At 45.2% G+C, this 16,661-nt stretch overlaps 1 protein-coding gene across 1 annotated transcript; it reads left to right on the plus strand.

Moving 5' to 3' along the window:
* Window positions 1-7,569: 7,569 nt before the first annotated feature.
* LOC133241844 (pregnancy-associated glycoprotein 2-like) lies at window positions 7,570-15,978 on the plus strand. The gene is made up of 9 exons (XM_061407762.1): window positions 7,570-7,769; window positions 8,846-8,999; window positions 9,553-9,670; window positions 9,774-9,892; window positions 11,103-11,296; window positions 12,406-12,522; window positions 14,099-14,240; window positions 14,325-14,420; window positions 15,826-15,978. The coding sequence occupies exons 1-9, from the start codon at window positions 7,669-7,671 to the stop codon at window positions 15,976-15,978; spliced, it is 1,194 nt and encodes a 397-aa protein (XP_061263746.1). The 5' UTR covers window positions 7,570-7,668.
* Window positions 15,979-16,661: the final 683 nt, after the last annotated feature.

A 16,661-nucleotide genomic window follows, 5' to 3' on the forward strand; every position in this document is an offset into this window, starting at 1 on the left:
AAAAGTGTTTCATATTTGTTTTTTGAAAGTGAATTTTAATTATGAGAAATGCTTAAAAATAATTTGAAATCTGTTTTAGTAATGATGGGAATAAGCAAACTGATAAATAAACTTTTATTTCAAAATAGGTGTGACTGTAGAGTGGCGGTAAAGAATCCATCTGCCAATGTAGGAGAGTCAAAGGACACAAAGTGTCCATTCCCTGGGTCAGGAAGATCTTCTGGAGTAGGAAATGGCAACCCACTTCAGTATTTTTTCCTGGAAAAGTCTATGGACAAAGGAGCCTGGTGGGCTAGAGGACTTGGGGTCACAAAGAGTTGGACATGACTGAGCACACACATGCACTGACACATACACACACTTGGAAAATGGTGATTCTATCCTTAATTTTTTGAGGAATAGTCATACTGTTTTCCATAGCAACTGTACACTTTACATTTCCACCAGTAATATAAATAAAGGCTCAAATTCCTCCACATCTTTGCCAATGATTCACATTTTTTTTTTAACAATAGTTATTCTAGTGGATAGGAAGTGCTATCTCATTTAATTTTGATTCACATTTCCCTAATGACTACTGATGTGGAATGTCCTCATGTGCTTATTGGTGATTGGTGTATCTTCTTTAAAGAGATGTCTGCTCAAGTCCTTTGCCCATTTTAATTGGGTTATCTTTTCACTGTTGAGTTATAGGAGTTCTTCAAGTATTCTGTATATCAATTCATTAGCACTAATTTTTTAAAGTTGGATTGGCTATACAAATATGAGACAGAATGGATTTCAGAGCAAAGTATCTTACTAGGGATTAAAAAGGTCATTTTATGATGTGCTGTGCTTAGTCGCTCAGTCGTGTCCAACTCTTTGCAACTCTATGGTTCCTCTGTCCTTGGGGATTCTCCAGGCAAGAATACGGGAATGGGTAGCCATTCCCTCTCCAGGGATCTTCCCAACCCAGGGATTGCATTCAGGTCTCCCGCATTGCAGGTGGATTCTTTCCTGACTGAGGCACCAGGGGAGCCCCACTTTATGACAAACAGGTCAATTATCAAAACATAACACCTGGAAATGTTTTATGGAACAGTAAATTTGAACAATTCAAGTCATTCAAAGTACATTCTCTATTTACAATGAAATTAAATTGCAATTCAATGTTTACTGGACAGAAAAGAATAAAGTAGTAGCATAATGCTGATTTTTGGTCTTTTACTACCTGCAATTCTGCTTAAGAGGGAGCAGATAAAATAGCAGTACTTATGTGTCTTCATTGCTAGACATACCCGACCTGGGTTATTTGTTTGATTTTCATGGTTCAGCACCTGCTCACTTCTCCTATCTGGCCATCCTTAGCCAAAGGGTCTGCATTTATCAGTCCCAGATAAATCACTCCAAACAAGAAGTGTAAGTGCTGCTGCTGCTAAGTCACTGTTAGACTCTGTGTGACCCCATAGACGGCAGCCCACTATGTAAGTGCTAAATGTCCATTTTAAGTGCTAAGTCTTTAACATAAACCAATAAGACTTTTTTTCTTAATATTTTCCACTACTGACTCTTCAGCTTCCCCTGGCTCCAGTTCTACTCTTTTGAATATCACTTGCACCTATGTTCCCAGAAATACAGTCCTCAATTATACCCAACATCATTCCTATTCAGAATGGCCCTGATACATGCATGGAGAGAGAAAGAGAAGAGAGTTCCTCACTCTTTTTACATGTACATTCATTCCACGTACATACGCTGAATACCTGTACAGCAAGTTGGCTACATACAAACCTTGGCAGGTATGTTCTCCAGGCAAGGTCTAAGCAAGGTCAGAAGGTGGTCACAGGCTTGCTCCCATGCTTCTGAAATCTGAGCAAGACCACCTCCATTTTATTTTCCCTAACAATTGACTTTAAGTTTGCTTAGACTGAAGAGCATAAGAATAAGGACCAAGAACACAAGCAACCTTATGAATTCTATAAGTCAAATAACAATTCCATAGTCAATAGAAATAAAGTGATCAAAGAAACAAGTAACGGTTAAGCAATGGAAAAAATAATTTTTGAGCAGTACAGATCAGATCAGTTGCCCAGTCGTGTCTGACTCTTTGCAACCCAATGAATCGCAGCACGCCAGGCCTCCCTATCCATCACCAACTCCCGGAGTTCACTCAGACTCACATCCATCTAGTCAGTGATGCCATCCAGCCATCTCATCCTCTGTCATCCCCTTCTCCTCCTGCCCCCAATCCCTCCCAGCATTAGAGTCTTTTCCAATGAGTCAACTCTTCGCATGAGGTGGCCAAAGTACTGGAGTTTCAGCTTTAGCATCATTCCTTCCAAAGAAATCCCAGGGCTGATCTCCTTCAGAATGGATTGGTTGGATCTCCTTGCAGTCCAAGGGACTCTCAAGAGTCTTCTCCAACACCACAGTTCAAAAGCATCAATTCTTCGGCACTCAGACTTCTTCACAGTCCAACTCTCACATCCATACATGACCACAGGAAAAACCATAGCCTTGACTAGACGAACCTTTGTTGGCAAAGTAATGTCTCTGCTTTTGAATATGCTATCTAGGTTGGTCATAACTTTCCTTCCAAGGAGTAAGCGTCTTTTAATTTCATGGCTGCAGTCACCATCTGTAGTGATTTTGGAGCCCAGAAAAATAAAGTCTGACACTGTAGGATTAAGTAAAGAAAAAGTCCCATCATGAATGAGAATTATGATTCTGTACATCAAATATGTCCATTAACTTATTGGCAGTAATAGTAGTAACCGTAGAATGTTCTGTCAAGATATGACTACATTTATCAATGAAATTTTGTTAACTCCTTGAAAATAAAAGTGTTAGTAGCTCAGTTGTGTCCAACTCTTGGTATCTCCATGGACTGTAGCCTGCCAGGCTCCTCTGATCTGAGGTGGACCAATCAGAGCTCTCCACTCTTCCCCAGGAGCATACTGGATACTTTCTGACTTGGAGGGCTCATCTTATGGTGTCATGTCATTTTGCCTTTTCATACTGTTCATTGGATTCTTGCAGAAAGAACACTGGAATGGTTTTTGCAATTTCTTCCTTCAGTGGACCATAATTTGTCTGAACTCTTCACTGTGACCCATACGGGTGACCTTGGCCAGCATGACCCATAGTGTCTTTGAGTTATGCAAGCCCTGTCCCCATGACAATACTGTGACCCATGAAGTGGAAGCAGTGACAGATTTTATTTTCTTGGGCTCCAAAATGACTGTGGACAATGAGTGCAGCCACAAAATTGAAAGGTGCGTGCTTCTTGGAAGAAAAGCTATGATAAACATAGGCGATGTATTAAAAAACAGAGACATCATTTTGCCAACAAAGGTCTGTATAGTCAAAGCTATGATTTTTCTAGTAGTTGTGTACAGATATGAGAGTTGGACCATAAAGAAGGCTGAGCGCCAAGAATTGATGTTTACTTTTGGTGGTACTAGAGAAAGCTCTTGGGAGTCCCTTGGACTGCCAAGGAGATCAAGTTAGTGAATCCTGAAGGAAATCAAAGCTGAATATTCTTTGGAAGGACTGATGCTGAAGCTGAAGCTCCAATACTTTGGCCACCTGATGCAAAGAGCCAACTCATTGGAAAAGATCCTCATGCTGGGAAAGATTGAAGGCAGGAGGAGAAGGGGGCAACAGAGGATGAGATGGTTGGATGGCATCACTGACTCACGGGATGTGAGTTTGAGCAAACAAAGGGAGACAGTGAAGGACAGGAAAGCCTGGAGTTCTGCACACTGTGGGGTCAAAAAAGAGTTGGCCATCACTTAGCGACTGAACAACAACCAAGAGGCAAAGAGAGTTCCCAAATTACAGGTGACTCAGTTATCTAAGGACCAATTATCCTCTTGCTGGAGGCCTTTAATGGGAATTTCAATTTTTTTCACCTAATTCTGCAACCCCATGTTTCCCAGGTTTGGAACAGTCCTTAATATATCATTTTAATTTTCTTAGGCTGGACTCCTCAACATATTTTATCCTGTGGGTTTTCAGTGAACTTTGTATCTACTGCATGATTGGCACTTGGAGCCTCAATATTACAGTAATATCTATAGTCATTTGTTTCCATATCAATCAAAGCCCCAGGGACAAGTCAATAACTGTTTTTTAAATATAGTGCAATTTCTCCTGGCCTCTAGAAATCTGCTCTTGAAGCCCACAGCCATTCTTTTGCCTTTCTGTTTTTGCTGTTAGCTCCAATTAGTATACAGCTCACTTATAGACAAATGCAATTCAGTGTCATTGGGTGGTACTGGCCATAAGTCTAAAGCATGCCGTATTGTACATTTAGTGGCATCAGAATCCTGTTACCGCTCATCAGCCCATTGAACTTTATAGTTTGTTTCCTAGTTACTTTGTAGATTGGAACTCAATATTTGGTTCAAATGTGAATTATGCTGTCACCAGAAACCAAATAGCCCTATAAATTTTTGATCCTCCCTTTTCGTTGGGGAGTTTTAAGTTCCATTATCTTCTGTGTAGCCTTAGGTTAAATCTCTCTATGTCCTTTGGCCCATTATAGTCCCCAGATTTAAACTCTAGGCAGGTCTCTGAATTTTGGAGGGATTATTATGGTCGCAGTGTATCTCTGCTTTAGCTATTGATAGGTGAACTTTACCTTACAGAGTCACTTTACATATTTAGCTTGTGCAAACTTTACTATGGCTATTTCAGCTACAAATTGGAAAGTGGAGACTTGGCCAGGCTATTTCAGGTATGAATTGGAAAGTGGAGACTTGGCCAGCTAAAATATAATTTTGACATTGTAACACGGACAATAATTCTTGCCAATTGCTTGATCTTTCTCCAATTTTGATCTCTCTTCAATGAATCTTAATTTGGCTTCATGAACCTTATGGGACCAGCACCGCTTATTCTTGCCCTGTCTCAATTGGAATGACCTGCAAAAGCTCAGTAACTTCTAAAGTTTTGGCCAGCTTTAATTTAGAGTCCCAATTCTCACACAATCCAGTGGATATACCCCATTCAGTAGCTAATAAGAAGTAAGGCAAATCTTCCCATCCAGATAAAAGCTTGATTAAAAAGTGGCATTTTTCATGAATTGGCTCATAGGGGCAAATGATGTTTTGCTGAAAGTTTTATTTTATTTTAGGTTCAAAGAATCTGATAACACAATAAACAACTCCTTACAAAGAATTTCAATTTCTAAAGATAATTATTTGACAATTTCAACAAACAGTCCTTAAAGAAAAGAAATAGAAACAATAGAGAGAAGTAACAGCTTGTACGTCACCAACTTGGGCTGACAACCTGTCCAGAATTGAAGAGCCCTGGAAAGTTCCAGAAGAAGGCAATCTGGAATCCCAATTGGGAAAGAGTCCTAGGTGGTCCTTGGACATCACGGGTGGGACTACAGATTGCAGTTTTGGGGCCCTCTGCTTATAATCCAAGGCTGCAAACTGATATCACCATCAATTTCCCTATAAAAGTGCAGCTCTAGTTTGGCTTTAATTTTTTACAATGCTTTTTCTTTCACCTTGTGAATTATAAGATTTTCCAGACCCTGGGGGATAGCCAGGCCTCAAGGGGCTCAGGAAATTCCAAGACTCACTCCTTCTTCTTATCTAAGGTGCTAGTTGACATCACTGATAACAGTTGGTGTGCTTGCAGCAGGCATGTAGTTCAGGCCGAGTCCAGGGAAGGTCAGGACTTGATCAGAGGCCTGCTCTCCTAGTTCTGAAGCCTGAAGAAGACTGTCTCAATTTTCATTTCCCTAACAGCATCACAGCTTCCCAAGTGGCACTAGTGGTAAAGAACTCCTGCCAATGCAGGAGCCACGGGTTTGATTCCTGGGTTGGGAAGGTCCTCTGGAGTAGATAATGGCAACCCACTCCAGTGTTCTTGCCTGGAGAATCCCATGGACGGAGGAGTCTGGCAGGCTACAGTCCATGGGATTGCAAAGAGTCAGACACAAAGAGCATCACATTTCTTCCAATATTGAAACTGCTCTTTTGTAATACTGCTATAGAACTTCCAACATCCGCTGGATCATTGAAAAAGCAAGAGAGTTCCAGAAAAACATCTATTTCTGCTTTATTGACTATGCCAAAGCCTTTGATTGTGTGGACCACAGTAAACTGTTGAAAATTCTGGAAGAGATGGGAATACCAGACCACCTGACCTGCCTCTTGAGAAACCTGTATGCAAGTCAGGGAGCAACAGTTAGAACTGGACATGGAACAATAGACTGGTTCCAAATAGGAAAAGGAGTATGTCAAGGCTGTATATTGTCACCCTGCTTATTTAACTTACACGCAGAGTACATCATGAGAAACACTGGGCTGAAAGAAGCACAAGCTGGAATCAAGATTGCTGAGAGAAATGTCAATAACCTTAGCTATGCAGATGACATCACCCTTATGGCAGAAAGTGAAGAGGAACTAAAGAGCCTCTTGATGAAAGTGAAAGAGGAGAGTGAAAGAGTTGGCTTAAAGCTCAACATTCAGAAAACTAACATCACGGCATCTGGTCCCATCACTTCATGGCAGATAGATGGGGAAACAGTGGAAACAGTGTCAGACTTTATTTTTCTGGGCTCCAAAATCACTGCAGATGGTGATTGCAGCCATGAAATTAAAAGACTCTTACTCCTTGGAAGGAAAGTTACGTCCAACCTAGATAGCATATTGAAAAGCAAAGATATTACTTTGCCAACAAAGGTCCATCCAGTCAAGGCTATGGTTTTTCCAGTGGTAATGTATGGATGTGAGAGTTGGACTGTGAAGAAAGCTGAGCACTGAAGAATTGATGCTTTTGAACTGTGGTGTTGGAGAAGACTCTTGAGACTCCTTGGACTGTAAGGAGATCCAACCAGTCCATCCTAAAGGAGATCAGTCCTGGGTGTTTATTGGAAGGACTGATGCTAAAGCTGAAACTCCAATACTTTGGGCAACTCATGTGAAGAGTTGACTCATTGGAAAGGACCCTGATCCTGGGAGGGATAGGGGACAGGAGGAGAAGGGAACGATAGAGGATGAGATGGCTGGATGGCATCAGTGACTTGATGGACATGGGTGTGAGTGAACTCTGGGAGTTGGGAGTTGGTGATGGACAGGGAGGCCTGGTATGCTGCAATTCATAGGGTCACAAAGAGTCGGACATGACTGAGCGACTGAACTGAACTGATAGAACTTCGATGCAGTTTGGTGTCAATGGTGTGTCTGGTCTGTGTCATCTGTCACACTATCTAAAGCCACTCATATGTCACCGCACCGGGTTGTGTTGTGCAAGTCGTTTCAGTCCTGTCCGACTCTGCCGTTTGACCTCTCCTCTCCAACTGAGGACAGCAATGCACATCTCATGAGGTGGCTAGGAAGACCCCATGAGATCACAAATGTCTAACATGGCCCTTAACATTTACCTTTATCTCTTTATTAGCAGTGTTTTACCTACAAGTTGGGACGAGTCTCCCCACTCTTAGATTGTGCAGTTCAGTTTGGTTTTTCACCCAAGAACGAAGGAAGAGATTACAGTGGAATTTTCTGTATTATGAGAGTTTTCCAAGTCCATTCCTCACAGTCACCAATGGAGGCAAAGATTTTATCTAGAGGTTCATATTTCTCATCAGACTCATGGTGGCTTAAAGGAGAACATTAGAGCAGGTTAGAGCATATATAGCTAGGTAATCTTCACCGCCAGTGCATGCTCAGAACTCAATCTGTCTTGAGCACTTCAGTGGAGGACAAAAGCATGAAGTGGCTTGGACTTCTCGGGCTGGTAGCTCTCTCAGAGTGCATGGTCATGTAAGTGAGGGGACTATAAGTGACATCGTCCCTTTTTTATTTTTGTTTATTCTCGTCCTCTTATTCTTCCACCTGTCAGGGTTAGAAGGGAATGTAATCACTCCCTGACAGTCTAAAGTCAACTCTCACTTGTTGATAAGTACTTTGCCACAGACTCTGTGAGGCCCTAGGCTCTACAGGCAAACCTGTAGGATCACACAACTCTTGGGGTCCAGCCACGTCATGTCCTATGTAAAATTGCATTCCTTGAAGTTGTTCAGTGCGCATCCTGTGCAACTGTAGATGTGGTGTGAAGAAACAACGTTTCTCCTGTATGTGGTTCTAGGTCTCCTCTCTGGTCTCTCTTCATTTCTGTGTGAATGTGTCTGTCTTCAACTCTATCTCCCTATTTTATCTGTCTCTTTGGATGTCTCTGTGCATGCAGAACTCTCTTAGATTTTCTCCTTTTTAAAAACATTCTTCTTGGCTTCTCTTAACCTCCTTAATGTATTCCCCATCTCCTGGCCTCCTCTCTTCTGCTTGAGCCCAGAAGAAAGATCAGTAGTACTATTTCTGTGCTCTTTTAGCTCTAACAAGCAGTGTGACCTCAGCCAAGTCTCCAACTCCCTGCATTTCAAATTCCTCCCGTGTTTAAAGAGGATGATGAAGCCCTTCTACCTTCCTCCCCGAGCTTCCTTGAGAAGGATACAGTGGGATGACCACAGCAATGATAATGGCTGCCATTGCTGAGGCTTCCTGTATCTCAGGTGCATTATATCCATCATCTCTCTTAATATCCAAGCCATTCTATGTAGGGGATGGTGTTGGTGGGGATTTTTTTTTCTTCCACCTTTTTACCATTGAGGAAATTGAGACTTCAGTGGTCATATGCCTTACCCAAGATTATGCAAAGAACATATGTTCAGACCTAGGTCTTTGCCATGGTCATTGCATGGCATCCTGATAATAAGGTGACACTCATAAAAATGCTTGGAAGATACACAGTGCTGTTCCAACATCAGGTATGACAGTCTTTATAACACAGACAGCTGACTGCTGCCCCTTCTTTGTTTTCTTTTCCTCATGGCCGGTGAAAGAATCCCTCTTAGGCAAATGAAGACCATGCGAGAAACCCTAAGGGAAAGAAATTTGCTGACAAATTTCTCTGAGGAACACCCTTACAACCTGTCCCAGAAAGCTGCTAATGATCAAAACATAATTTATCATCATCCCTTGAGGAGCTATAAGGATGTGAGTGTGTTGGGAGGATGGTGCTCCACAGCGCCCCCTGGTGCTCTGGCTTTGCACTGGGGTTCAAGTGGAGATGCCAGTGGGGTTGTTGGGGCTGGGGCTCCTGCAGGAGGCAGAAACACGGCAGGGAATAAATAAAGTGGCCACCTGCCTGTTGTTGAGAGGTCATGGTCCGAGTTTAGAAGAAGTGGCCTGGTGTGATTGAGGAGGGCCATCTGTAAGAGAAGGGGCTCAGTTTGGAAGAGGAGACTGGAGAGCTTCTCAAATGAAGGCGCCACGATTTCCCTCTTGGTCCAGTGGTTAAGAATCTGTGCTTCCATTTAAGGAGTGGCGGGTTCCATCCTTAGTCAAGACAGTAAGATTCAGTATGCCATGCAGCCCTAACAGAAAGAAAAGGAATCACATCAGGCGGTGATCTGAGCAAAGGCTGTGTGGCGTGATTGGAGAGTGATTTCAGGAGACATGGGACACCTCAAGGGTGGCAGCAATCTGCGAATCAAGGGTGGCCAGTGCAGCCAAGTGTTCCCTAATCACCCCACCTTGGCCTCTGTAGTTTTCCTACATCGGCAACATCAACATTGGAACACCCCCTCAGGAGTTCCAGGTCCTCTTTGACACCGGCTCATCTAGCTTGTGGGTGCCCTCCATATACTGCCAGAGTTCCAGCTGCTGTGAGTACCTGCTCCCCTCCCCACCTCGCCCATCTTGTGTTTCCCCTCCAACTCCCTTCTCCATTCTTGGCACCTGGGGGACACTCATCTCTTGTGTCTGCAGATAAACACAATAGCTTCGTCCCTTGTAACTCCTCCACCTTCAAGGCCACGAACAAGATCTTCAATACCAACTACACCGCTACATCGATAAAGGGATATCTTGTCTATGACACTGTTCGGGTAATGTGGAAACAGAAGCTAAGCTGGGGCTGCCCAGGGAGCAACCACTGCTTACAAAACAGATGCCGGACCAGCTGGCAGTACCCTAGTGACTGGATGTCTGCCCCTCAGGACCCTGTCCCTGGATAGATAGCGCCTCAGCTGACACACAAACTCCCAGAATAGCTAATCCAGACAGTGGCTTGGGGTGTGGACTTACAGCTCCTTTGCCTGTGAGCAGCTCAAGATTCATTTCACTGGGAGCAGGGAGTGGGGGAGAAAACACCACATTTATATTCTCAGACTATGCTGGCACTTTCAAGGTAATAACTCATGTGACCCTGCAGCAATCACACGCAGCAGGTACTATGATTAGCTTCATGACACAGGTGAAGGAACTGAGGTGCAGAGAGCAAGGGCCTTGCCAGGGTCACACACCTATTAAGTGGTGGCTGGCCAATCAGGACTCAAGCAGGTGTGGGAATTTGGGAAGAGGATAAAACTGATCCAGGGTCCCTGGGTCAGCACAGAGCTTCAGGTATCCAGACAGGGAAAGCAGGGGGTCAAACACGTGGGAGGGGACTGATAAATGGGTTCTCACTCAAGGGGAATTTTGACAGTATAATAAAAACTATGGCCTGACTTCCCCAAAGTGCTTGAATATTTCTGCACCCACCCCACCCTTTCTCTTTCCTCTCTCTCTTTTTTCCTCTGTCTTTCCTGAACAAACACATGCACACACAAACACATCCCCAAATGCGTTTCCCAGGCAGAATTTTCTGGAGGTCCTTGCCAGTGATATTATATCATGGGGCCTCTTTCTCTTTGGGCAGATGTAGAATTCATAAGCATTGCCTTGAATTCAGTTCATTTCTGTCATCACATCATAGTGATGCTGAAGAGAAGGCTATTCTGCTCTCTACTCATTTTGTCCTCAGGGGGCACCATCGGGTCCTGTCCTGACTCTTGGTTGCCCCACCTGTACAGAAGGCATGACGGCCAATTTGACTCACTCAGATGGTGTTTGCAGGAGGAGCAGGTGTTGTTAAAAACCACAGCCCCGCAAAAATGGAACAAGAATTCCTGTCCCAGCTTGGTCTAACCATCTGAGATCAGTCCAGAGTACAGCCAGGCTTCAGTTCTTCTCTGCAGTGCTAATGACATCTACACCCCAGCCCAGTCCCAGCTCCATTTCCCAATCCTTTATGTGGGAACACTCTCCTCTCTACAGATCGGGAACCTTGTTAGTGTGGCCCAGCCATTTGGCCTAAGCCTGAAGGAGTTTGGGTTTGACGATGTACCATTTGATGGCATCCTGGGACTAGGTTACCCACGCCGCACTATCACAGGGGCCAACCCGATCTTCGACAACCTGTGGAAACAAGGAGTCATTTCTGAGCCTGTCTTTGCCTTCTACTTGAGCAGGTAAATCTGAGGTGGGCCAGACCTCTCTAATTCAGTGGTAAGGTGCTCCCAGTTGCATGAAAAATTACAGACCACATGATCTGGAAGTTTTCTGAGAGATAGTCTAGCCCAGGGTAACTATGGCCCCAGGGCCTTGCCTGGCCCCACCACTGGTATTTGTAAATAAACTTTTATTGATCAAAACTATGATCATGGGCTCAGGGACAGGGACTTGGTCCAGTGGGTGGGGGAAGAGGGAGAACAATGGAAGGTGTCAGGAAACAGGTTGGAGGAAAAAGCAATAGGATTTGCTGATGGATTTGATATGGAAGGGCTTCCCTGGTGACTCAGATATTAAAGAATGTGCCTACAATGCAGGGCACTCAGCTTTGATCCCTAGATCAGGAAGCTTCCCTGGAGAAGGGAATGGCTATCTACTCCAGGATTTTTGCTTGGAGAATTCCAAGGACAGAGGAGCCTGGTGGGCTATTGTCCATGGGGTTGCAAAGAGTCAGGTACGACTGAGTGACTAACACACACACACCAACACACTTAGAAGGAGAGTGGTGGCATGAATGTTTCCTTCTGCACTAACACTTCCCCAGGAGCCCAGGACCAGCTACACAGTCTGTGGGAGCCAGTGCAAAATAAAAATGTGGGACCCTTTGTTTAACAAGTATTTGGATTTCAAGACAGGGAGAGCCCCATGAACAGCACAGGTCACAGGCTCGTGAAGCCAACCCTGGGTGAGACTGAACCCTCACCCTCATTGTCCTTGAGCCTCGGCTGTTTTTGAAAAATGACAGGCTAGACAAGGAGGAAGCCAGACTCCTCCAGCACAGTATCCTCTGAGGGTATTTCTGAGCATTTAAGTAGCCATACAGGACCAGGTCCTCCTTAGAAAGTTGGGTGGTCAAAACCCAGCCTGGCTGCCTACCTTTGAACTTCTTCTGTGATACTCATTAGCTGTGACCAACCCGGGTCCACTACTCAATCCCTCTGAGCCTCAGTTTCTGCATCTGTAAAATGGATTCTGTAGTAGTGCCTCTGATGGGTGGATAAGCACAACCCTCAGATAGCGTGTGGTGTTACTCTCCTCCAGCAAGATCCTCTCTTCTTTCTCTCCACAGTCAGAAAGAGAACGGCAGCGTGGTGATGTTTGGAGGGGTGAACCGTGCCTACTATAAGGGAGAACTCAACTGGGTACCAGTGTCCCAAGTGGGCAGCTGGCATATAAACATAGACAGGTAAGCCTCTCCCTCTGAGAGCCACCCCAAGTGAGGCTCCCACATGTGCACATGGACACATGCAGACACACACGAATGCACCCCAGCTACACAGTCACACACACAGACACAGACTCCACCCAAAAAGACCCACATAGAAGCACACACAGCATCAGACTTATAAACACACAAAGGCACACAAATACCGACACAAAATCGGACACATAGAGAAACAGTGATATGCAGACACACACACACACCTGAGACACAAACAGACACATGCAGACATGCAAGCACACAGATAGACACACCACCCGTGGATTGATAATCACCCCAGGCCGCCTGATCAGGGCTCTGATCAGGAGAATGGGGTCCAGAGAGGCCTGTGTAGCTGGGGGAGGGCTGCACTCATCACACTGTGAGGTGAGGAACATGTTTGAGGACCTAAAGTGTAGTGAAAAGAGGATCAGGGAGAATTTCACCAGCCTGAACATGGTTGTGATAAGATGACCAACTGTCCAGGGCTACCTGGGACTGAGAAAGTTCTCAGTACAAAGTACTACCTGTTTAAAAACAGGGCAAGGCCTTAATAAACTGGTAAAATTGGTCTTCTTAAGGAGAAGCTACCCAGCAGTGGAGAGAGGTTGGCTGCAATCTTGAGATTTGAAAGCTAATCAAACAGAGAGATACCTTCCTAGCCATAGCTACCTGCTTTTCTTCCAAGGCACACAGTGGGGCAGGGGCTATGACAGAAGGAATCAGGAAGCTGGGATTCAGGAGTGGCCTGAAAACAAGGGGCAATAATTGATGGGAATCTGTGTGATACCCTCAGATAAATCCTTTGCTGTGTTTCAGTGGCCCTCTGGGCTAGCTCAGGCATTGCCTGGCTGAGGGCCTCAGTGTCTGAGCCAGATGAAGGGGCGGTGCAGGAAGACAACCTTTCCCAGGGCAGCCTGGGTCTCCCTCCCACTAACACTCTGAGCACCTGCTGCCTCAGGGAACCTCCATATTCACTCTTATTATTGGTCAGACACCAGATATAGGTATCTGGATGTTCCTCATTCATTTTTTCATGGATTAATTCATTCATTCACAAGCATTCACTTGCATCCCTTGTGTGCTGGGCACTTGGGGGAGGCACCGAGGACACAACTTGCCCTCCCATCTAGTGAGGCAGACGCACCCAAAATGACTCACACAGTGAATTACCACCTCGGCACCTGCTAAACATGGGGAAGAGTCTACAGAGACTGAGCAAGACAGAAGCCTGATCTGGGTTAGGGGGAAGACTTCATTGATAAAGTGACATTTAACCTGGAAACTAAAAGATGAGAAGAAATCATCTAGACCAAGGAGATAGATGGTCTTCTAGGAGGGGTAATCAGCACATGCCAAGGCCCTGAGATATGAAAGAGCTGGTGCATTCAATAACTGAAGGGAAGTCAAAGAGGATGAAATGACCAGAAAAAAGGAAAACAGGGTCAGGGCAAGGGTTGAAAGGCTGTTCAGGAGACAGTCACGCAGTCATGTTCAGGGGGCAGTCGTGGGGGAGATTTCAGAGTGATGCTGGTGCCTGTTTTATCCCATTTTTTCTCAGCATCTCCATGAACGGGACAGTGGTTGCTTGTAAACGTGGCTGCCAGGCCCTCTTGGATACGGGGACCGCCTTTCTGCGTGGCCCAAGAGGATCGGTCAGCAAAATCCAGAAACTCATCCATGCCAGGCCCATCGATCGTGAGGTGAAGGGTCACTCCACGGGGTCACTCCCAGGCTCTCCACACAAAGATCAGCAGAGCCAACCTCTCTCCCTCTTTCTGTTACAGCACGTGGTTTCCTGCCAAGCCATCGGGACACTGCCTCCTGCTGTCTTCACTATCAATGGGATAGACTATCCAGTACCCGCCCAAGCTTACATCCAAGTGAGGGGATAACCCTGGGCACTGGTTCTCAAATCTGGGACTTGCAGGAACCCTTAGACTGCTGCTGGGAGGAGGGCGCCCTCTGCAGGCTCAGCCACATCATTGGTCTCCCACAAAACCAACCACCTGAGAGTAAAGGACAGTCTGGGACATCCATCCTCCTGAAATAAGTGTGGAGTCACTACCCCATGCTGGTGTGGTGGGAGTCACAAGGAGAGGGGAACACTAAGGGCCTTTGCCTTAAACAGCTTTAGTTCAAACAGAGCCCTCAGATGAACGAACATGGAAAGTCAGCTCTAGCAATCTGTGAAATAGCCAAGTGACAAGGAGGGTTGGCTGGGGACAGACCCAGTGTTCTCTCCCACTCTAGTGATTAACAGTCTCCATTCCCTTCTTGAAAGTGTCCAAGTTGGGATCATAAATTATGTGGTTACCCTAGTCCTTGGCTGCAACTTCCCCTTGCTAAGCCCCAGTGCCCCATCTGTGAGTTGGGATACCTAACTCCTCAGGTGGGTGCTAATATGAGGAAAGGGTGCACAGAGACTGCACAACTCTTGCACACGTTTGAGGCTTAATGTCAGTTCTCTATGGGAGTTCAGAGCAGGCTAATGGGCTCAAAGAAGCTTTTGAGGAAGACAGGGAATTTCATTAATTCTAAAACCCCAGACTCATGGAGACCTAAGGAATGCTTCTTGGTCAATGCAAATCTAAACTGGATTCCATGCAAATGGCACCCCTGGGGGCTGGGCAAAGGGGTTCTGGGGGCAGATTAGGGGTGATGAGGGCTACAGACTTGGGGGCACTAGGGAAAATCACCAACCCAGCCTGGAGTGACCAGGGAGGGTGAGTGTGGGTCAAGGAAGACTTCATAGAGGGCTCGAGCACAGTTTTAAGGAAAAGGGTTGTGGGGAAGGAGAAGAAACAGCATTTTCTGTAGAAAAAAGAGGGAGCAAGGAACAGCAAGGAATTATGGGCCATTCTTGTTCTCTTTTTAAAAATTTTATTGAAGTAAGTTGATTTACAATGATCTGTTTTTTCCTGCCATAAAGCAAAGATACTCAATTATATATGTGTATATATATTTTTTTCATATTATTTTCCATTACTATTTATCATGGGATGTTGAATATGGTTCCCTGTATTATACAGTATGGCTTTGTTGTTTATCCATCCTCTCTATATGTTTGCATCTTATAATCCCTGCCTGTCTGCCCCTTTTCCTCCCTAATGGCAACCGCATGTCTTGGCCCTTCTAGTTCTTGGAAGAGCCCCTACTTCCACCACTGCTGAGAGAGTCACTTGATTCTTACCAAAGGAAGGAAGTAAAACCAGGAAACGTGTCAGGATATTGACGAGGGAGGCAGGTAAGGGCTTAGGCTGACTGCTCTGTGTTTTGTTTCCCCAGAGTTTGTCGGGCTACTGCTTCAGCAACTTTCTCGTGCGCCCACAGCGTGTGAACGAGTCGGAGACCTGGATCCTGGGTGAGGTCTTCCTGAGGCTGTATTTCTCAGTTTTCGATCGAGGAAACAACAGGATTGGCCTGGCTCCCGCAGTGTAAATGCTGGGCTACTTCAGGAATCAATCAGGCCCACTCCAAACACATACTCATGTGAGGGCACCCTGGGTGGGGCCAGGGATGCTGGTGAACTGTGTTTGTTGCGCTGCAAAGCCCTACTCTCTATAGAGAATAAAGGATTTCATCTCAATGGTGCTCATATGAATAGGTGCCTCTCTTTGGGTCAGGGAGGTGCATCACATTTGGGAAGGATCTAGAATCAAGTCTGAAGCACAAGTGAGAGAAGCCCAACTCCAGATGGCTTGAAGAAAAGGGGAGACTTATTGGAAGGATACTGGGGATCTGGACACACGAACCAGAGCAGAGCCAAAGATCTCTGTGACTGCACTGATTTCTCTATGAGAAATCAGAAGCCATTGTCTCACTCTTTGTCTCCCCTGCTCCTTCCCTTTATGCATCTTTGACTCTTTAAGCCTGAAAGCCTTCTTCCCTCAGGCTTCTACACTTAGTGAAGGACTCTGAAGTTGCCTGTCTCAAAGTTTTATATCCCTAAAGTATATAGCCCAGAAGGAAAGAAGCTCAGAAAACATCACTTTACCAGTAAGAGATATAAAGGACTGGTCTACCTCAGATCATAAGTTTAGCCCTGGACCAACCATCCTGATGGGGGCAGGTGGTACTATGATTAGCTTTACTTAAGCAAGTGACCTTGCTCCCCAGCAAAC

Source organism: Bos javanicus, chromosome 29, assembly GCF_032452875.1.
Source record: "Bos javanicus breed banteng chromosome 29, ARS-OSU_banteng_1.0, whole genome shotgun sequence".
In the NCBI taxonomy this organism is placed as follows: Eukaryota; Metazoa; Chordata; class Mammalia; order Artiodactyla; family Bovidae; genus Bos; species Bos javanicus.